Below are 22973 nucleotides of genomic sequence, written 5' to 3'. Positions count from 1 at the left end.
ATGAAGCTATACCTTCTTGTTCTGTTGGTTACTGCTGTCCTAGTTGGGATTGCTGACGCAAGCAAGAAATCCAAACTGGTGCTAGCTGGCACTCCTACTCCCAAATCAGGGAGCAACGTCAGCAAGACGTTTCTGAGAGCTGGTAATACAGACGATAAAGAGCATGAAGAGAGAGGAATGTTGGCGAAAATTCCGGGGATAAACAAGATATCACAAGTCTTTACATCCGCCAAAGCTCCAAGATGCCGACGAGTCTCTAGGGACGCCTTCAAATCGCTAGGGCTAAGCAAATTGGCCATCGGCAAGAGCGACCATATCGAGACGGATCTGGTGGCTAAACTCTTTTCGAGCCCCAACTTTAAAATTTGGGCTCAGCATGCTACTTACGTCAACAAACAGGACCCAGAGGGCGCGATGCTTGCCGCTCTGACGAACGTCTTTGGTGAGAAAGAAGTGGCGACGATGATTTTAGTGGGGAAGCTTAGAAGGAGATCAAAGGGTATTGCCCAGAAGCTGGAGACCGCGCAGTTCAACAAGTGGTACTTGAAGGGGCTTGCAGCAGACGACGTTTTCCGGCAGGTTCTGAAGGCGAATCGAGGCAAGATTCGTGGCTACGGGAGATTCATGGGTATTTGGGAGGACTACTCGAAATATATCATCAAGAGAGTGGTGAACTATTAGGAAACTTTAAGATCTCTTCAATGAAGCTTCATTTCTTCAATTGTTTTATTTAGAAGCAACCTGCAGGTTACGGCGATGAAGGAAGTTGACCGCCCAGGACGATAACCCCTTCGCCCTTCAATAGAACGCGACCCGGTCCAGCCGCCACGAGGTCCAATGTGATGTACCCACCTCAACAGGGGTGAATTGCTGTGCTTTGATCGTCGTCTTCTCGAGTAGTGGAGCCCAGTACGGCCCAAAGGCGCAATGCGCACTACCCGTGATCGGATCTTCGTTCACCCCACCACGAGGAGCAAAGAACCGGCTTTGGATGCCCATGTTCAACGCATTATCGGCGGGTGCTTCAGCAGTAACAGCGACAACGCGTACGTCATACTTGGCCAGTTGCACAAAGTCCGGCACGAGCGTCGTGGAACCTGCAGATGTCACACGAACGAGTAGATCTGTGGTCGCTCGCTTCACGTCAACGATGACATTTGGCTGAATGCCTAGCGCAGAGGCCAGCTCCTTTAACACCACACTAGGCCCTGCAGGCGTCGTGGGTTGTTCCGGGAAGTCTATCAGCACGAGCACCTTCTGTGACTCACTCTGCACCTCAAAACGACAGACCAACACCCCACTCAACGTGTGGAAGTGAAACGTTTGGCGCGAAGTCACGTGACCTGCATCGTGTAATGCAAAAGCAGTCGACAGAGTGGCATGTCCACACAGCTTCACCTCAGTGCCTGGTATTCCATAAGAAGTATTAGCGTTAGTACACAAAAGTATCCTAGTTTTCGCGATTGTGTGTCAATATTAATACCTGATTTAAAACCACCGCAGATTGTACTCGACGACGTCATTTGGAGTCTGGGCAGTACGTGCGTGAGCAGCATAAGCTGTATCACTCAAGCTGTTTTCCATCGCCACATGCTGCATCCATTCCGAAGCCCCTTCCTTGTGGTACTATATAATGCGGAAGTGAGCAACACCACAGCCGCCGGGCTGCCATGACAAGGCTCGCTGGAAACCGCAAGAAAAAAACAATACAAGGCACGCATCATTGCCATAAAATAAACTTTCTCTACTGTAGTTGGAAATGATCACGGGTAAGCAATATGACAGTTTCTTTGGTTAATATTCAGTGAAGAATTGTACAATATTATTGCTACGGGGTACGCAACCTCAAGTGTCCCCTAATTACATGAAGGGTGACACGTCACACTTCGGGATATCTGGTACATGGTACTAGGGTCGGCAGAGGCCAACCATTGGCTAACAACAAAGCTTTACTATAGGTGACTTATAGCTTGTACATTTAACTTTAGATTAGCCTACCTATAAATACATCCAGCTTACAGCTTACCATAAAATTGGTCACGTCGCTCCCTTAGACAAAAGGGACCTGTGAACTGCCGTTCACTGAGAGTTTGTATACTCTCGGAAGATAACTTCCTCTAGCGCAAGGTTCTGTGTGACCCCGTCACACTTGGTAGCACTCGTAGTCAATCCACGCCACCGCGGGTAGACTACCTGAACCTCTCCGAAGTTCGTTGCCATGGATAGGAACGACTTCTCCCATCTGAACGACTCACAGCTCGACTCGGTTTGGAAGATGGCTGGCATCTTCATGATGGAGGCCCTGCAGAGCCTGGTGGCATTAACACAAACCGAGCAGCTCGAGCGCGTCAATACATTTGACGCTTACGAGCAAGGGCTCATCGCACATGAGCAGGAAACCTGCAGGCTCCGGCGGCGGAACCAATTCCGCCTCAATCCGAAGCCAATACGGCTGAAGGTAAAGCCGTATGAAGGGAAGGCTTGAGAATTTGAGAGCCTTTACTTCTGGGATAGAGAAGTAGAGCTCGCGATGGACGCGGCGCTAATCTTAACCGAGCAACTCAGCGTTGCTTTAGCGCTCTCCAACCTTAGCGGTCGTGCTAAGCGTTGGGTGTACACGCGGGAGGCGACATCGCCTGGATGTTTCACATTCGGGGCTCAGCTGTGCGAACAGCTTCAAGCTGCGTTCCTCCCGGCGAGCTACGAGTACCGGCAGCGCTCACGCTCAAAAGTAAGCAATGAAGGCGTGAGCTGCACGAGCTCGTTCAAGAGATGCGGGAGCTATTGCGGCGTCCCTGGCGTCCCTAGTGGACAGACCACTTAGCGAACGTATCAAGGTGACTGTGTTCATGGACGGCCTTCGAGTGGGGCCGGCGCGCACTCAGTTGTTCCGGGTTCAGTCCAGCACCCTCGAAGAGGCGATTAAAGTGGTTCTCCAAGAAGGGTACAGTCATCGCCAGGCGCGCACGCCAGCCTTAGCATGACCAGAGAATTCGTTGTCGAATCCCGGTTGGGCCAGCCCCACCGTACCAGCTCCCATGGAGCTCGGGCTCGCCAAGCAGCGCGATATTCACTACTTCGGCTGCGGAAAGCTGGGCCACTTCAAGCGTAACTGTCCCGCGGAAAGCCACCGCAGGCGGACTTTCCCCAAGCCCGTCCTCAAGGGTGGCTGGTAGAAGCCAAGATCCCGGAAACAGAGGAACGCCGGAGATCAGTAGGGGCAGGGCGTCCTGCTGGAGAAGAACGAAGTCTTCATGAGAGGTGCCGAGGTTGCCCTTACCACGGGGACTTAGCCCCTGATAGTCTTTGCACCCCTCGATTGTGGAAGAAAAACGGTAGGCTGCTCGTCGTCAGAGAGTGGGTAGGGATACGCATCCCCCTTCAGAATCTTGGTCGATTCTGGGGCGTCGAAGAATTTCGCACGCCGGCAGACAGTTGCTCGTAATAGCAACAAGTTGTCCGATGCTTTGAAAGAAAGAAAGGGCACTAGGAGGCGCTGACCAAGTGGGCTACTTAGGCTCACAAGCGGGTCACATAGTTCTACAGACAGCTGCAACTGTCAATGATAGCGTGTTCAACGTGGGTAACCGAGTTCCACACACGGTCGCCCAGACCTTAACTGAAGAGGAAGATGCGGGATGCGTTTCCTGTGTGGGTAACATAGTACCCCACGAGGCCTCGAGTGACTCAAATGTCGGCACCACGACATCCCCAGACGTGGGTAACGAAGTTATACGTCATGGTCGCCGTCGATGCCGACGACGCCGCCGCCAAGAATCAGATCTGAACCTCGTTCAGGTCGACGTTGCTTCAGCGACTCAAAGTCCAGGATCGGGCTTCTCCAGCATGGCCGGTGGAAAAGTGTTATCACAGCTTCGATGGCGATACCGGTTTACCCGTCAAGGCATCTGGTGTCCATTTGGAGCGGCTGCAAGAGGTTGCAGAGCAACGGAACCTTGCAGAAATGACGGTCAAGTCGTTTGTGACCAGCTTCAAGGCCGAGTAGGTTGCCACGAAGGTGCTCATAAGACCTCAGACCACTCGGGAGGAGTTGAACGCATCCTCTGGCTTGGACGAGGACGTCCTGGAAGATCTGAACAAACGGCGTCAGACGCGCTTGGGTTCTGAGATCCTTAAGAGCCCCAAGGATCCGGTGTATCCTTTGGTGACGGCGTATGTGGACGTAGTGAGCAAACATACATCCACCCAGCTCCCACGAAATCGATGCATACGGCATGTGATCAATCTCGTGCCTGTAACAAAGTACTATGTCACGAGACAATAGCCTCTTCCAGGCGAACGGTGCGAGATCATCGATGCCGTCCTCGCTGCGAAAGCGAAGGCAGGCACGTTGCGAAAGTCAACGTCCCCGCACTCGACGCCAACCCTCTGCGTTCGGAAGCCGAACGGGATGTGGCGTCTATTTCACGCTTATAACAAGCTGAGCAACGCGACGATGCCGGCCCAGACACTAATCTCACGAAAGGATGTGTTGTTGAACAACATGACCGGGAGCGTACTGTACAGTGCGCTGGATTCGGTCGACGGATACTACCAAATCCTGATGCGAAAGAGTGACATCCCGCTCACCGCGGTAAGCACTCCAAGCGGCATGCTTTGGGAGTGGCTCGTCATGCCGCAGGGCTTGTCTAACGCCCCGGTGACGTTCAATCGCCTGGTGACGCAATTGTTCCGCCCTTTGCGTACCTTCGGACAGACGTACTTCGACGACATATTCGTGCCGAGGGAGGCAAGACGGCCATGGAGATGCATCTAGGACACCTCCGTCGAGTGTTGGACGTAATGCGAGCGAACAAGCTCTACGCCAACATCGACAAGTGCGTTTTCGCGTCACCAGAGATTAAAGTTCTCGGTTGCTTCGTAAGCAACGTGGGCGTTCGGGCTGACCCAGACAAGGTCAAGGCCATAGCAGCATGGCCGACGCCCCGATCCCAGAAGGATCTTCGAAAGTGGTTGGGCTTGGCCAACTAGCTTCACAAGTACAGCGCAGGGTACGCGAGCCTCGCTAAGCCCTTGTCGAGTCTCCTACAGAAGGACGTCGACTGGCGCTGGGAGCAAGAGCACCAGGATGCTTTTGACAGCATCAAGGCCAGTCTCCAAGAGGCCCCTGTCCTGGTCCCGCCTGACGAGACGCGGCCGTTCAGCGTCGTCTGCGATGCCTCCGACTATGCCATCGGTTGTGCATTGCTGCTGGCCGACACGGCTGGACACGAACGACATGTCGTTTCATCCCAGGAAGCTCAAAGTCACCGAATGGAACTACCCCGTCCACGACAAGAAGCTCGTGGCAATAAGGTACGCCCTTGTGAAGTTTCGGGTTCATCTTCTGGGCTCACGGCCCTTTGTGATCTACACTGACTACGCATTCTTGAGGACGGCGACGAATTCGCCTCATCTCTCCCAACGGATGGCGAGGTGGCTATCCTTTTTCGTGGAACGCAACTTCCGCGTTGAGTAGAAACCGGGCAAGATCAGCGTGCTTGCCGATGCCCTCTCTCGGCGTCCAGACTACGAGTTGGACCTCATCACACGGGTGACAACGGATCTATATGATCGAATACGCGTGGCGTATGGGGACGATGAGGCGGTCGCGTCTATCGTCCAGTTCCTAGCTGCAGGAACGAACTCGAAGTCCAACTGGCTTTCGTCGCGATAGCGCTCCCGACTCCACCGATATGAGCTGTAGGATGACCTCCTCTATTACCGGGTGGAGCCCAATGAACCCTCACGGGTAGTCGTACTCAACGACGAGAATCGGAAGTTCGGCATCCTCACGGAGGCGCACGATGCGCCCTCCAGCGGCCACTTGGGTCGCGTTAAGCCCTTCCGGTCGGTCTCTCAGGCCTACAGGTGGGCCCACATGTATAAGTGGGTGGCACGATACGTGAAGACATGTGAAACAGGTCAGTGGACCAAGCCCGCAGGGCACGATTCAGCTCCACTGCCCGTTCCGGCTGACTATTGGTAGTCGATGAGTCTTGTCTTCATCTTTGGGCTTCCCAGCGACGGACACGGCAACACCGGAATTTAGGTGTTCGTGTGTCGGCTGAGCAAGATGGTAAATCTTGCTCCAGTTTCCGTCACCGTTACGGCCGGACAAACCACAATGTTGTTCGTCGATGGCGTGTTCCGCTATCACGGTCTCCCGGAGACGATTGTCTCGGACCGAGACCCGCGGTTCACGGCTGTGTTTTGGAAAACGCTGTTTCTTTTACTGGGAACTCGTCTGCAGATGTCCACTGCGGACATCCACAGACAGATGCCCAGACAGACCGCGTCAATCGAGTGCTCGAGGACACTCTGCCCAGTGTGTGCGTGAAGCAACATAAACGTGGTCGACACAGCTTCCAGTTGTTGAGTTTGCTCTCAACAAGGCGGCGCACGCGTCCACGGGGCTCACGCCGTTCTTTATGAATGGGTTTCGCCACCCCAGAGTGCCTCTCACCCTTCGAGGAGACACTGCATCCTCTATTCTAAGTGGGGGAGGGTCTCGGGAAGCTCTTTCCTCCCAGGTTTCATATGTGAGACCACTTTTGCCGCGGAAACAAGTGGAATCCTTTGTGGATACCAAGCAGAGCGCTATCAGCAGGGTCTGCGATGCCATGGCAACGGTCCAGGACAGCCAGAAGGAGTACTCTGACAAACCTGGAAGAGGAAACTTGAGTGTGTTTAAGGTGGAAGACTTGTAGTACGAGGAGACTACCGCTAGACAATGTCAGCTCTGTCGGCAGCAACAAGCTAAAGCACCGCTTCATTGGACCATTCATAGGCCTGGTCAGGCACGGTGCGCCGTATACCATCGACATCGCTAAGTCAATGACGACGCGCCCGGCGTTCTACGATAGACGTCTTAAGTGGTACAATGATCCGCAGGGGGTTGCTGACTCGCAGACCCATCTTGGTCCAGCTCCTCGAAGCGAGGGCCACCATAGACGTCAACGAGGGCATCGGAGTAGGCACCCAAGCCTCGGTCTGAACCGCAAGGCTGCGGGCAAGACCGTACGCAGGAGGGGACCGTTCGAACGGACCCCGAAGCCATACGCCGAGTACATTGAGTACGTTGAGTACGCACCATACGCGTTCGGCTGAGAGTGCGCCGAATGCGGCTCCGGACGTGGCAAAGCCTCGTTACGTCAAATCATGCGGAAGGCCTCGTCAAGCTCGGACGAAGAGGATCGCTGGTCCACTCGCAGATGCAGGCTCGAGACTTCACGCTCCAACATATCCAGGCGGCTCACAAGACGAGCGAGTACGCCCTGATTCCTGGCGTGAGTGGCAGCATCACCGCCAGTCCCAAGCCCAAGCGCAATCTCAAGCACAACGACGAATTGACGAAGACGGTCAATCTCAGGGCACTGCGTCGGACCCGCAGGAGAAGCAAGCGGACGAAAGGACGCGCAAGACCCTCGGCGAGCGAGAGGTTTTTGCGAGGTTTCCAACCCTCGTCGGCGCCAGCTTTGGGGGCGCCCTTAGCTATGACGACAGGACTGTCAGAGCGCACAGCCGTCCTGGAGCGGTGATCACCGTGATCACTAGCGAACGACTGCACGCATCGTCGTCATTGTTCTCCCAGGGCATAGGAGTGTGCCCTCCCACAGAGCCCACATGAGCGGTGTGAGTGCGCCCGGACTCGGGCTCGTCCTCACTGCCCGAATAGAACTCACGTTCAGCGAACTGCGGGTTCGGCCGGATGTCTGAAGATACCGAAGATGATGGACTGCGGCGCTTGTTCGCACACAAGCTCACAGCCGCGTCACCAGCTGAGCCGATCGCCTCCGAGGCCACTTCAGAAGCCTCCTGGAGTGCAGAGACTTTGCCGTGAGGCTTAGTGCTCTTGGCTTGCGCCGTTTCGGCAGCAGCCTTGGAGCGTGTTTTCGCATCGCTCTTCAAAGTACCACGGGGCATGCTTAAGGTCGATCAGGAGGCCGAGAAGAAGAGCGCTCAACCGGTGCTCGAGGCCTAACTGTGAAGTGAGCCTCCGCCGCGCTCGCGCAGCCAAGTCGATGTATTTCGACTTTGAGAATGAGGGTTTGTGACGTACCCTTCGTTATTCTGTTGGTCATTAAACCGAACATAAGTGTGGGGGATGTAACGGAGTACGAAGCCCCAAGTGTTCCCTAGCTACATGAAGTGTGACACGTGGTATCTGGTACATAGTTTCAGTGTTGTCCCAGGCCAACCATTGGTTGATGACATTGCGTTTTTATCGGTGACTTATAGTTTGTTTTAACTCAAGCTTAGCCAACCTATAAATATATCTAGTTTACAACCTACCTAAAATTGGTCACTTCGCTCCCTTAGGCAAAGGGGACCTGTGAACTGCCGTTCACGGAAAGTTTGTATACTCTCGGATGCCCACTCTCTCTAGCGCAAGGTGCTGTGCGACCCTGTCACAACCACAATGTCATGGAAGTTGCTGTATTAAAAATATTTGTTTTACCAATTATTTCGCAAGTCGGGTAGTAAAATAGCCATGAAACGGGGCTTTGCTGTAGTATGCCGCCCTCACACGGTTCGGTTACGGTTCGGACCGTCGATCGGATTACGGTACGTCCCGTTGTGTCCCAGAACGGATTACGTCCCGATCAGGATCGACTTAGATTGGGCACTAGCCAGAAATTACAATATGGTAGGTTCAGGTACGACAGGAGCGGTGCTTGCACAAACACTTACAAGAAGACAACAAGGAGGAAAATAGAGGGAGCGTGTTTAGAAAGATATGTAGGAGAGTTTCGGTTTACACTAACCTACTCCCTTCGGTATCTGCATATAAGAACGCAAGCAGCAATTCAACAGGTTTACAGCCGCAAGAACGCTCTACACGCACGATTCAATAATGACGACCCAGAAAGTCGAAGTCCTCCTGGGTAGTGGAAACTACTTATAACAAGCGCATGACGCTGGCCCGTAAGGGTTCGCTTGCGCATGTGGAGGTGACCAAGCCGAAAAACGAGGGCACGGAGGCCAGGACGAAAAAGCGCTCGCTATCATCGCCCAAGGCAAGAGCTCCAACATCAAACAAAGATTCGTTCTGTGACCCGTGCAATGCAGGCCTCGAGTGCTCTTCGAGAGTACTACAGTCGTATGACGATCCACAATCGTGTCGCGATGACACGACGGCTGCATGGGTTTAAGATGGACGACGATGCGACAATGTCCAAGCATCGGAGCGCGTTCGGCGAGCTGGGCGTCAGATTGCAGACGCTGGGAGAGCCAGTTGACGACGCACGACAAATGACTGTGCTGTTGAGCAGCTTACCGGCCGAGATCGAGTTGATCTCGTCGATCATCGAGAGCGCAACCGATGTGACACTCAACGATGTGAAAGAGAAACTCTTGAAAGAGTGCGAGCGGTTGGAAAAGAAGGACACCGTGGAACGCGCGTTCAAGGCGAACGGCGGCCGGTTCAAAGACGGACGAAGAAACGGTCGGAAGGAGAACGGAGCTGAAAAACGGAACGGACCACGACAGAACGGGTTCGGTTTCAAGAACAAGCGCTTTATATGTGACCAAGTCGGTCATATGAAGCGAGCCGCCCGGTCAAGGACGGAGATCGTGAGGGCGACTCCGTATTCGCTGTGGGAGAAGGACGGAAGGACGGATGACTGATCGACAACGGTGCCACGTCCCACATGACGCCCCACCGTGATGATCTGTTAGAATACGAAGATATGGCCACCGGAGTTGAGGTGACCATCGCGGACAGAAAAAAAACTGCACGTAGCTTGACAAGGAACGGTCCGGTTGACCCGTTTTGGCGGAGGACGCATCATGATGATCGAGGTGCACTACATCCCCGTGATGGACAGCCGTTTGCTTTTAGCCGGAAAATTGGCTGAACGCGGTCTAAACGTGGAGTTCTAAAGAGCGTCCTGAACCATTTGGGGGACAACCAGAGCGATCGCACTGGGTAAGAAGATCGGTAAAGCCTACGTCCTGGATTGTCAGCAGGAGGCAGCACGGCTTGTGCAGTGTGCCGGGGCAGCGCGTGGGAGCTATGGCATGCTCGGATGAAACATCTCGGACGGGACGGAATGATCGGAACGCAGCAAGCTACGAGCGGAGTGCCGCCGGTGAAGTAGGGCACAAAGAAGCTGTGTGGTGGGTGCCTAAAAGGCAAGCAAACAGTAACACCGTTCCCGTCCAGACATCGCGTGTGTTGGAGCTTTTACACACAGATGTGAAGGGACCTAAGCGGACGGTCTCAAAGGGAGGCGCACGGTACATCCTTACGCTGGTAACCGCCCCTTAAGATACGTAGTAGCGTACTTCCTAAAGAATAAGAGCGAAGTGGTCGCAAAATTGATCGTGTTCAAGACGCTCTACGAGAACTAATGGGGAGAACGATTGAAGTGTCTACGGTCACATAATGGGACGGGGTTTGTGAGCAAGCTGAGATGTGCATGAAGAACGGGGTCGTGCATCAGCGCTCCGTTCCATACAGCTCTCAACCGAACGGGGTGGCTGAGCGGATGAACGGTACGATCATCGAAAAGGCACGGAGTATGCTCTACTACAAAGGTGTGTCTACGGAATGGTAGGCCGAAGCAGTAAGTACAGCTGTGTACCTGATCAACCGGTCCATGGACACGTCGATCAGGACGGTAACACCATAAGAGTTGCGAATCAAGGCAAACCCACGCATGAACCACTTGCGGGTGTTACGCTCATGTCGATGACGCAACGAGGCCGAAGCTAGAACCAAAGCGCTTCAGGTGCATGATCCTCGGATGCGCGGAGAATGTGAAAGGATACCGGGTATATGACTTGGAGCGATCCATAGTTAAGGTATCGCGGTCAATTCAACTGGACGAGCGAGAAGTGGACGGAATATTTGAAACATCCGTTCCAAAAAAAAGAGCAATCATTGCGAAAACCAAGGATTTGGATGAAGGACGCCTTCCGACCCGGACGGACCGAGTGGAACGGGAATCGGTTCAGGACGAACCGATGGAAGATGTCGAGGAGTCCAACCAGGATATTGAGATGGGTACGGTGGAACCTACTCAAAGTGCGAGAATAAAAATGTTTCTGCCGTCAGCAGAGCCCTCGACAGACTTGGAACTTACGGAATACCGCTCAACACAGTCAGCATTTCTGGACGGATTCCGATCCAACTCAGCCGCGTTTCATATTGATAGGTTGTTTTTTCGTCCCGAATCGGAACAGATACGACGGAATCGTGAGACCGTTCTATTGCTTGAGGACGGACCATGAATTGATGGAGAGTGAAATTTGGAAGGGAGTGATGGACCACCATCACCGAAGAGAGCGCGAATTGAAGAGCGCGGACTAATTACTGAGGCAGTACCAGCGGATCCACCCGCAGGTGATGGCCAGCTCGGACACGGGACGAGTGGCGCAAGGCGGTGAGGACGGAGCTACTCTCACACGAGCGAAACGAGACGTGGACGATTGTTCCACGCAGGACGGAGATGCGTTCTATAGGCTGCCATTGGGTCTTTGCAAAAAAGAGGAAACCAAAAAACCGACGAGTGATCCGATACAAGGCACACCTGGCTGCAAAAGGTTTCAAACAGAAGTTCGGAATAGCGCTCTTTGAAACTTACTCGCCTGTGGCAAACGTAAACTCAATTCGAGTGGTACTTGCCGTATGTGTTGCGGTCGGAAACGTGATGGAGCAATTAGACGCGGTTATTGCGTTTCGAAACAGCGTGCTGAAGAACCATGTTTACATGGAGATTCAATTGGGCACTGAGAGAGCAGGAGACTTCATTTGCCTAATGTACAAGGCCATTCACGGTCTGAAGCAGGCCGCAAGTGCGTGAAACAGGACGATTCATTGCGTTTTCGTCCAGAACTACGTGTGCTTGTCCGTGGACGACATGATCATTGCTGCCAGGCCGAATGACGAGATCCAAGAAGTTAAGATGGCTCTCAAGGCTGCGTTTAAGATTGAAAGAGTTGGGCACGGCCAGATTCATTCTCGTAATGTAGATCAATCACAACAGAACGGAACGGACGCTCATGATTAAACAGACGCGCTATGTCGATAATGTTGCTGAGCGATTCGGTCAGCAGAGCGCAAAGGCTGTGGACAACCCGCGTTTAGCTAAGTTTAAGTTGTCCAAGCTGCGGTTCCCTGGAACAGAAGAAGAACGAACGGAAATGCGGTCTAAACCGCTCCGATCTCTTATCAGCTGTCTACGTTACATTACGACATGTGCTCCGCCGCACAATGCATACGTGGTGACGCAGCTGTCCCTTTTCCCCGTGAAACATGGAATTCAGCATTGGCGAGCTGCTATCCGGGTGCTGAGATACTTAAAGACGACGCGCGATCACGGTACAGTATACCACAGTGGGACGGGAAATCTCAGGACGGAAAATCGCGGATCGGAAAATATCAGGACGGAAAATGCCTGAGCGAAACATTGCGGGCAGGAAAGTCGTGTGACGGAGAATATCGAGGGAGTTGCGTTCTCTGACACAGACTGGGGAACGAACATCGACGATAGGCGATCGGTGTTCGGGGTCATGGTGATGATCGGAGACGCACCGGTGGTGTTCAAGTCCAAGTTCCAAAGGACGGTCGTGCTCAGCTCATTTGAGGCGGAGTGTATGGTTTTGCGCCTATGTACGCAAGAGGGGCCGTGGACGCGTGCTATGCTGACATACATGGGTATCGAGCAAGTGGGCGCGACACTAATCTGGGAAAATAATAAGGGTGCAATCGCGTTGGCTAGGAACGCTGTATATCACGCGCGGACTAAGTACGTGGACATCAGATACCACTTCATGCGCGCGAACGTAGAATGGGGCAACGGTTGAATTGAACTATCTTGACACCAAGCGACAGCTTGCCGACATGTTGACAAAGGACCTCGGGGCGAAGACACGGAAGTATCTGCGTGGCGCAAGCGGCATCAAGAATAAGGTCACCGTGAAGTAACGGCGAGTGGGAGTGTTGCAGTACGCTGCCATCGCACGCTTCGGTTACGGTTCCGACCGTCGTTCGGATTACGGTCCGTCCCGTTCTGTCCCAGACCGGATTACGTCCCGATCAGGATCGTTTTTGATTGGGCAATAGCCAGAAATTACAGTATGGATGGTTCAGGTATGCCAGGAGCGGTGCTTGAGCAAACACTTACAAGAGGACAACGAGGGGGACAAAAGAGGGATAGTATTTAGAAATACATGTAGGAGAGTTTCGGTTAACACTAATCTACTCACATCGGTATTTGCATCCAAGAACGCAAGCAGCAATTCAACAAGCTTACTGCTTCTTTTGCATTTTCTTAACATTACATTTGCGTTATATTTGTAATATTTAAGTCGTAGCAATAGAACCGTGGATCAAATCAAAAAGGGCATTTTGGGACGATACTGCTGCAACCAAAATTAGACGGCTATTAATTGACTTGTTTGGGTACTGATGTACCATTTTTAAACGCCCCGAAACACATGTAAAAAACGTTACCCATCATGTAGGGTAAATATATTTTATCTATGCTTTGGTGTGTGAGAAATACACCATGTTGTATCAGTCATTTGCGGTAATTTCTAGATTTGGGGAATCGTGGCACTTTGCGTATTCTAGTTAGCTCTAGAGTGTTATGTTCTTTCTGCTAGTGCGTTTGGTTCGTAATACCAAACATACCAAATATAAAAGTAGTATACCAAACTTACCACAAAAATTTTACCAAACCACTTTACCGATCAAAACTAAGGATCCATGCAAAATGTATTTGGTTGAAGTTAGCTGGCTGCCTGCTTTCCAATAAAACCAATCGCTTTATACAAAAATCGCATGAGCGAGTACGGCAACAGGTTGTAGAGGCAGTCATCCCACGAGGCACCACTAAGCAGAAATTCGAGTATGGCGATGCACCACACTCCGCACGAGCTGATATCCTTTCGTTTGCAGCACTCCACCTTCTCAAAATTCAGCATGTCTTCCACATGTAGAAGCCCCTCGATAGCGGAACGTACGCTACGCTCGGCGATAGTGTAATTGTGCTGGCTCTGTAGGGGGTCGAACATGAAGCAGACGCCCCTGTTCGTTTCAGGTTGGATGTGTCGGTTAGAAATGCAACCCAACGATTCCCTACGTTGAAAATTCCAATGCCACGCTGGTATTGCGGATTCCCAGCTCCAAACCCTCCCGCCACGCGTTTACGTCGCTCTCGTCTAAAAAATTCGTGAAAACGGGAACTATTCATCACGAAGAACCATCATGGATACAAGGATAGACGTCGTATGAAGCCACAAGTTTTCACGAAAGCCCAGTAGCTGATGTCCCGCGACAAACTCACCAGGAACTCGATTGACCCTAGGGTGAGCGTTTCCACGTAGTTTTTGTGCTCATTCTGTTTGTACATTCGTAAAATTAGGTCCGGTTAGTTTGAAGGAACACACGATACCTTGATGACGCTGCGTGCATCTGAAAAGGGTTTGCAAATGTCAGATACACGCCATTCCACATCGTCGATCCACCGCATCGTCCGCATGACGAGAATGAAGTGATTGCGAGCTTCAATGACACTTGTCATGCCATCGAGCTGATCGAACGTTGCAAATCCGTAGTCAGGCCAATAGGTTAGCAGGTCAATATCGACTCTTATCTGGATTGCTTCAATATATTCCATGATCTTGATCATCTGGGGGATGGATTTTACGAGGGGGATGTCTTGCCCGACCGCGTACGACCTCACGGATAGCTTGCCACGCACCTCAAGGGTTAGGGATCACTAGAGTGTCTAGCATCGCTTTTGTGTGGAACATGCTGTATGGGGCGTTTAATAGCTCAGCAACTTGGTCAAAACTTGCCAGCTTCCCCACCCGTCCCTCTCGATATTTAGTTGCCAGCACGATTGTCGTTTTGTGGTTTTCTTTGGCCTTCGCTCGCTTGCGTTGTGCTTTTGTCATTCCCATAACTAGCAGACGCTTAGCAAACTTCCACTTAGCCCTGCTACGCTTGGGTTTCGAAGTGGTTTCAGTTTGGTGCTGCTCTCGCTGTCTTTTTGGTAGTGTTGGTATGAATTTTTTTTTCGCTGACTTTCTTCTTGAGGAGCGAACCAACTTCGCTACTGTTGAAAGCGGCATCGCTGCTGTGTTGTATCACGCCTTAACACTGTGCGTTCCTTATCTCCTTCCTGCCCCACACCAGTGTCGTGTTTAACTTTAGTACACAGCTGCTCGTCCACAACATTCGAATCCAACGGTAGCATTGCTTTCTTGGCGAACGACATCTGTGAGAGCGTCGCACCACCAAATAAAGAGACTCAGAAAGCCGCTTAAACATTCTTGAGATTGAACGCCACAACGTTGCCACTGTTGAGTGCTTCGTAGAACTCTTCCATCCATGGTATAGCAGCTTGATACGTGGGTGGCGACTGTAACGTCATGCGAGCATCGTTTATTTCGGATAGATAGTTTGATTCGGTGTACCTCGAAGTACTTGAGAGTGTATTTTTCTTTTGGTAACGGGGCGCACGAGACTTGGCGAAGACCACCAGGAGAGACTTCTCCCTCGGCAATAATATTTACCACACTGTGGACGATCCACCTCGTGGAAATGAAGCGCATTAGAGTGTAACGGTTCCATAATTGCACCTACTCCTTACGAACATCACGTGACGGCACAGTACAGACATGTTTGCATGAAGACACATTTACATTGACTCCGCTGCATCACAGAATATTGAACCGAACGTTAGCAAAAGAAAATAAATAAACTTAATCTAAACCATCAAAACAAAACAGATATCTGAGTGTCTACCTCATACGTAGATGCACACTTTACACTCGCCACTACCGTTGTGGTCGCATTTCCCATGTTCACAGTGTAGTCAGCACCAGAGCCTGTATCAAGCGCATGCTCCTCCGAGACAAGTCTTAACGCGAAGTCACTGATTTGCAATGTTAGCGATGCAAGATTAGGGACCTCGTTTAGTCCACTTGGTCTCTCTGCCACGCAATTAAATTATGCAATGTAGTGCTCTTCAGCGTAATCCTGTAGAGTAATAAGCGTCGTCACAAGCTGGTCGATTGGAAAGGTATCTTTGACGACATAATTTATCTTCCCCCACTTTGACTCGATACGGTTGTTCGTGTTGTTCGTCAGGTGCGGGACGTTCCGCGCTTGTACGACACCCACTGGTCCTGCGAGTTATCTCAATATTCTGGGAAAGTCTTGAAAAGAGGATTATTCTCTTAACCGTCGAGAATCTGGAACATGGTGCCGTTTGAATACTCGTAATCCCCCTCCGACTTTGCATCGACCAGAATACTCATTAGAACCTTCACTTCCTTGCTCACAGGCTTGGCCAGACGGGCAGCTTGCTTCTTCAGCCACGTCAACACATGCCATTGACAGAGAAGCTGAGTGGCCTGTGGAATCATCTCGCGCAGGCCATCCTGTTCATGAACATCCTTGTCGGTCATAATATCTCGTATCTTGTGCTAATCTGAATTGTTTTTCTTGAATATCTCTACGACTTTGCCCAAATTAACCCTATGCTCGCTTTCCAAGAGTGCATGATGGACGTATTGACTCTACACAAAAAAGATACAGCATATATATTCTTCGAGACTCCACAATAATACATTATGTAAGGCGCTACAGCCATACCTTCTCGAAGACGTCGTGCACCACGAAGGTAAACAGCTTGTAGCGATTCGCGTTAGTGTCATGAGTCGAATCCACCATCACGACCTGAGAAAAGGCCGAGAAAATACGCTTCATCTTCGACGTCTGGAAAGTCACGACACGAGCAATATCGTCTTCTCTGTCGACATTAACCTCGGCGGTGTTTCCAGAATTCTGACCGCAGAACTCTTCCAAGACGGCAAGGCTCTTTCTGCATCCGTCAGGTTGCCTCTTTGCTTACAGCGAATTCTCTGAACCATGTTGTGTACATTCATCATCTTCGTCTTTTTCCTACATATCAAACCCTATACACAAAAATTACCCTTTTCAAAACCCGAAATCACACCAGCAACATTTAAATTTACCTGTGCGTCCGTGAATGTATAACAAAATTCCTTTGCCGTTGGCACCACCGTTTTGGAGGACCTCGACATCGTTGGTCAGGCGCACATCTTTCACAGTTCGATTTTCAGCATAGCTCTCCCAGAGCTCCTTGGTGAGATAATGGTTGTGTACACCGGACCCAAAACTTTTCAGCTCCAAGTCTCCATACGAAGTCGCCATAACACGCGCGTTCAACTTTGCACTAAACTTGGTGTCTCGAGCCTTTCGATGCTTGCGCTTCCCCTTGCCACGTGACTTGTATTCCTGGCCGTGGATACACTTAAACGTGATGCCGTAGTGCTCCCAGTCAGTAGGAATCAAATTCACTGCCTTCCTAGCACGCTTTCCGGTGAGTTTTAGGGCTTCAGCATTCTTCGTCATGTGGTTGTTTCGGATCTTCACTGACGTACTCGATAGCTTCGAGAATTGCTTGTATGTCTCCCTCTGGAACACTTCGAATGCGGCGTGAAAAGCCTCCCTGGAATCGTAGGTCTTCTTCAAAGACCCGAAACGTACAGAAACAAATACTTTTTTCTGTTTTTCGAATGTGTTTGGTGTATTTTTGGTGCAGCACCAAATATAGACTCTCCAATCTCCTCGTCTTCATCAGAACCTTCATTTTCCTCCGCGCTTATTCCGTTCGCAGCATTCTCATCACTACTTCCCTCTTCTGCTTCGAGCACATCATCCACTTACTTCTCGTGCGGCGCATCGTAAAAGTCAGAGTCATCTGTCCCATCAGCCGAGGGCAGAGGAGAGGCGTCTTCGAAAGCATCTCCATCTTCTTCCGCAGCAATAACCTCAGCCAACACACGGTCATTATTGGACGACTCCATCGCGATTGTCTTTGCTGGATACATGAGTCGCAGAGCACGCATTTCCCATCTATCATCGCCCGGTCATTTCTTCGCGATTCATCCATAGCTTTGCGGCGGTCTTGCGAGTAACCCGCTGCTGCCCATGTATGGCGAGATGCGCCGCTTGCTCCTCCTATCGAGAGAGCGCAATTTGCTCTGCGTTATGAGCCGCCAGAGATAACAGATTGTGCGCAACAAAGGGAGGGAGCTTAGACCCATCCGGCCTAGCTTGATTCCTCAGCTAACGCTCATTCTGACGGATCTGAGCGCGCGCAAGCTTTGCTGTGTTTTGTTGCGCACGCGTGACGTTGCCGTGACTGGGATACGGAGGGAGGTTGTCGCTGTCCGCCTGTCATTCGTACATGTTAGCTATTATCACAAAACCTTCTCCTTGTAGCAAACAAACGTACCATGCCAAGAAATCTGCTTAAGGGTTTGAGCCGCATCTGGAATCGTTTGTTTTGCCGCTGGGGGGGGGGGTCGCGAGTGCCAGTCGCTCCGAAAGCGCGAACTTCAATTTTTTCAGAAAGTTGTTAAGTCCCCGCCCATAAAGTATTAATTTTTTTATTCCACTAAAGTTCAACCCGAAACGCGATAGCTGTCTCTATACGGCCCACCGAAAGTTGACATGATATGACAACAAGTACACTAAAAGTAGAGGCTAATTCCGGTAGCAGCAGCGTGTTCCGACATTTTGCCCCTTCGTTCTCGAAATGGTTAAAATCAACAAGTGTAATCCAAATGAAATCAGACTAGTTTTTCTTGAGCCGTTTTAGATTTTTGCCAGATGCCGAAGCCTTAAACAAATAGCCATGTGTCTTTCACAACCGTAAATTAGATCTCCGCAAAGACGGCACATTTTCAGACTGGTTGAGGGAATGGTGACTTTGTTTAGTTAGCAGACAAAATGTTTACGTTAAGCAACTAATCATTTTATTTCGGTAACAAAATGATTAGTTACATGGACTTTCACCAGGCCCTTACTGTTGGGTCCTGCGTTACTAAAAAAACTGGCAGACGTGATGAGCAATGCTATCGACTTTATGGCTTTTCAAACTGGTTACGACATGCTTAAAGTTTTTTTTAAAAATCTCATCTGTGGATTTAAAAAAAAATGTCTTTATAAACTGTTCATTGAATCTAAAAGGTCTTTGCATAAATATTTGTTCTGCAAGGTGATTTCACAAACTTCTGATGAGTTTGTGATGGCAATCCCACTTCATTTTCCAAATCTCTCTTCGTTACCCAGTGCTCAGTCTTCAGAGCCCCGAGATGAAGCTATACCATCTTATTCTGTTGGTTGCTGCTGTCCTAGTTGGGATTTTGACGCAACGAAGAAATCCAAACTGGTGCTAGCTGGCAGTCCTACTCCCGAATTAGGGAACAACGTCAGCAAGACACTTCTGAGAGCTGATAGTACAGATGATGAAGGGCAGGAAGAGAGAGGAGTGTTGGCGAAAATTCCGGGGATAAGTTATCACAAGTCTTTACATCCGCCAAGACTAAGGAGCTCCAGGGGTTGCTCTATGCCGACGAGACTCTAGGGAACGCCTTCAAAACGCTAAGGCTAAGCAAAATGCCCGTCGGCAAGAACAACTTTATTCAGACGGATCTGGTGGCTAAACTCTTTTCGAGCCCCAACTTCAAAATTTGGGCTCAGCATGCTGCTAAAGTAAACAAACAGTACCCAGAGGGCGCGATACTTGCCGCTCTGACGGACGTCTTCGGTGAGAAAGAGGTGGCGACGATGATTTTAGTGGGGAAACTTAGATGGAGATCAAAGAGTATTGCCCAGAAGCTGGAGGCTGCACAGTTCAACAAGTGGTACTCGAAGGGGCTTACAGCAGACGACGTTTTCTGGCAGGTTCTGAAGGCGAATCGAGGCAAGATTCGTGGCTACGGTAGATTCATGGGTATTTGGGAGGACTACTCGAAATATATCATCAAGAGAGTGGTGAACTATTAGGAAACTTTAAATCTCTTCAATGAAGCTTCATTTCTTTTATTCTAAGGTTTTTGTAGCAACCTGCAGGTTTGGCGATGAAGACAGCTGGCCACGTAGGACAATAACCCCTTCGCCCTTCAATAGAACGCGACCCGGTCCAGCCGCCACGAGGTCCAATGTGATGTATCCACCTCGAACAGGGGTGAATTGCTGTGCTTTGATAGTCGTCTTCTCGAGTAGTGGGGCCCAGTACGGCCCAAAGGCGCAAGGCGCACTTCCCGTGACCGGATCTTCGCCCACCCTACCATGAGGAGCAAAGAATCGGCTTTGGATGTCCACGTCCAACGCATTATCGGCGGGCGCTTCAGCAGTAACAGCGTCATACTTGGCCAGTTGCACAAAGTCCGGCTCGAGCGTAGTGAAACCTGCAGATGTCACGTGAACGAGTAGATCTGTGGTCGCTCGCTTCACGTCAACGATGACATTTGGCTGAAAGCCTAACGCAGAGGCCATCTCCTTTAACACCACACAAGGCCCTGCAGGCGTCGTGGGTTCCTCCGGGAAGTCCATCAGCACGAGCAGCTTCTGCGACTCACTTTGCACCTCAAAACGACAGACCAACACCCCACTCAGCGTGTGGAAGTGAAGCGTTTGGCTCGAAGTCACGTGACCAGCATCGTGTTGTGCAAAAACCGTCGACAGAGTGGCATGTTGTAGGTATTTGCGTGGCATGCAGACTATCTGGAATCAAGAACACCATCTCGAGGGACATCATGCCTATCAAGTTGCAGCTACTGCATTACTGGTGCTCGACGCTCAAGGCTGTTTCATAACGGTTGGCTACAATACGAGTAGGTAGTCTAGTGAACACAGCGATAGGAGTCTAGCTAAAGGAAGCTCACTTCTAAACTTGCAAGCAATAGCACACTAGCATTCCCAGCAAAGCGGAAACTACCACAAAGTATACTTTAGTCCTCAGGGACCGCTAGCATGGCAAGCAGCGCACAGCAATATGAAGCGGATGGCGACGCGGTGATGCATTCGGCGCACCAACCAGTTTTCGAGTTTATCAAGGCACCTTGGCTTGAAGATTGGAGCCACAACGCGTTGGTCAAGTGGAAGCAAGCACGTGACCAGTACGAAGAGACCATCCGACAGCGTTGTCTCGAGAGCAAGGAGCGACCCGAGACTGCGATGAAGCCCGTAAAATCGTCGATACACCGGAAGTTGCTGGAGGTGATCTGTCTCTACGAGCTGCGGAATGCAGTTGACGACGTTACTAATGAGGAGATCCTCATACTGATCAACCAACGTATCGGCACCGTGAAGAATGAGCAAATACCTGATCTTGACGAGCTCTTCAAGAGGAAGTTGAAGATCAACCTCGCCGAGGATGATATTGACGCTCGGGTGCTGAAGTATTATCGAGATTTCGCCACCATTATAGAGAATAATAAGCTGGAGGAGATTCTCGGTGTCGGAAACCCTGAAGCACAGGGGTTTGCCGACCGCATGAAAATGCGCTGCAGTATTTTGATCGACAACCTCGAACCTAGAATGGTCCGTGACGATGTTAGACGTCACTGCAAGTACGACTGTAGAGAGGCCAAGAAAAACGATTTCATGCTCTTCAATATCATTAAGGAGAAGGCAAGGGCACAGCACAAGTATCATTTGCTGGCGATGGAGCAGAATGTAAATTCTGCCTCCAGCCGCAAACCCAGTCAGGTCGAGCCGAAGACCAGGTCTGGCAGAGCAGAGCAACGGGTTAATGGAGCCCAGCGTTTCAATATGAAGCCAAATACTGCACAACCTCAACGAACGGACTCAACGCCTCCGAAGACTGGTTGCTGGCACTGTCAAGACTCTCACTGGCTTCGGGACTGTCCGGCTGCGACGGCCGAAGATAAAAGCCGAGCAGTGGACAGGATGAAAGAAGTGAAGGACAGGTCACGTGTGAAGATGTTCGCACTGCACCCCAGCCAGGCGAAGGCATGGTGAATGAGTTGATTGTATTAGCATATTGCGCCGACTCTGGTTCCGACTCGACGGTAATACCACGTACTGCGGTTGAAGAGTTGGTAGCTCTGGGGAGTGGTGTAAAGGTACAACCATTACCGACACCGGTCGATGCAATAGTAGCAGGGGGGGGGTCAACGGTGGTCTGTCGCGACTCCGTGACGCTCAACTTCGTTCTTCAGACCGCCGCCGGCACTGTCCGCCTGCAAGAGGTCACATGTCGGTAATGGAAGGAAATGAGTCCGATTTCCTCCTTGGCAACGATACATTAGTATCACTGGGTATTGATGTCAACCACCAACTAGAACAACTTGCCGGTAGTGCTCTTCCGGGAGATGTCGACCCGTTTGAAGAAGAGGACTGTCCAGATGCGGATCTGTCTGTCGCTGACGTTCGTGAGAAGCTTGAAGACATGGTGGTTGCAGCCGGCAACAGCGGTTTCGACCAGGGATACCTGTCTTTCCTCCGAGACATTACATTGGAGTACGAAGACATCTTTAGGATTGATCTTGGAGCCGATCCTCCTGCTGACATTGCACCACTGCGAATCAAGCTTGTTGAAGGAGCTAAACCCTTCCGTGCCCTCTCGCGCCGATATGCTCCGGCACAGCGCAAATTCCTTCGGGAGTATACGAAGCGGCTAGAGCTGATGGGGTTTATCCGGCAGAACAACCAGAGCCACTGGGCCTGTGCAGCAGTACCTGTGGCCAAACCCAAAGTACCCGGTGAGTTCCGGATGACGATCGATTATCGTCCGGTTAATGCACTTACTGTGTCGATAGCAGGATCGGCAGAGGATGTGACGGATTCAGCGAGCGAAGCTGAGGAAGCGTACGGTTTTGCGGATTTCGATATACCAAAGGGATTTTGGCAGCTCCCTCTCCATCCTGATAGCCAAGAGTTGATGAGTTTCGTTACTACCGATACTATTAGGACACCAGGACGCGTTCCGCAAGGGGAAAGTGACTCGGCCACACACTTTCAGAATGAGATGCAGACTGTGTTCGCTGAGATGTTGTATGCCCACCTGCTGCTATGGATCGACGACATTCTAGTCTACGCAAAGGACCCAGCAACATTTATCACAGCACTACGTCAGTTGTTTTTAGCTCTGTCGTGTCCACCGTTTGAAACT

The 22973-nt window shown here is 51.0% G+C and overlaps 3 protein-coding genes across 3 annotated transcripts; 1 reads left to right on the top strand and 2 right to left on the bottom strand.

Moving 5' to 3' along the window:
• On the top strand, positions 1 to 681 carry PITG_23054 (secreted RxLR effector peptide protein, putative; the record flags this gene model as incomplete). Its single annotated transcript, XM_002898340.2, has 1 exon — positions 1 to 681. The coding sequence occupies one exon, from the start codon at positions 1 to 3 to the stop codon at positions 679 to 681; it is 681 nt and encodes a 226-aa protein (XP_002898386.1).
• A 70-nt stretch (positions 682 to 751) lies between these two features.
• On the bottom strand, positions 752 to 1523 carry PITG_15435 (uncharacterized protein; the record flags this gene model as incomplete). The annotated part of the gene is made up of 2 exons (XM_002898339.1): positions 752 to 1406; positions 1484 to 1523. 2 exons carry the CDS (start codon positions 1521 to 1523, stop codon positions 799 to 801), a joined length of 648 nt encoding a protein of 215 aa, XP_002898385.1.
• Positions 1524 to 14314: 12791 nt separating this feature from the next.
• PITG_15434 (uncharacterized protein) lies at positions 14315 to 14910 on the bottom strand (the record flags this gene model as incomplete). The annotated part of the gene is made up of 3 exons (XM_002898338.1): positions 14315 to 14351; positions 14401 to 14691; positions 14765 to 14910. The coding sequence occupies 3 exons, from the start codon at positions 14908 to 14910 to the stop codon at positions 14315 to 14317; spliced, it is 474 nt and encodes a 157-aa protein (XP_002898384.1).
• Between the last annotated feature and the right edge of the window lie 8063 nt (positions 14911 to 22973).

Source organism: Phytophthora infestans, genomic scaffold, assembly GCF_000142945.1.
Source record: "Phytophthora infestans T30-4 supercont1.37 genomic scaffold, whole genome shotgun sequence".
In the NCBI taxonomy this organism is placed as follows: Eukaryota; Oomycota; class Peronosporomycetes; order Peronosporales; family Peronosporaceae; genus Phytophthora; species Phytophthora infestans.
Note: the sequence above shows the minus strand (reverse complement) of the source record. Positions and strands in the feature narration are given on the sequence as shown.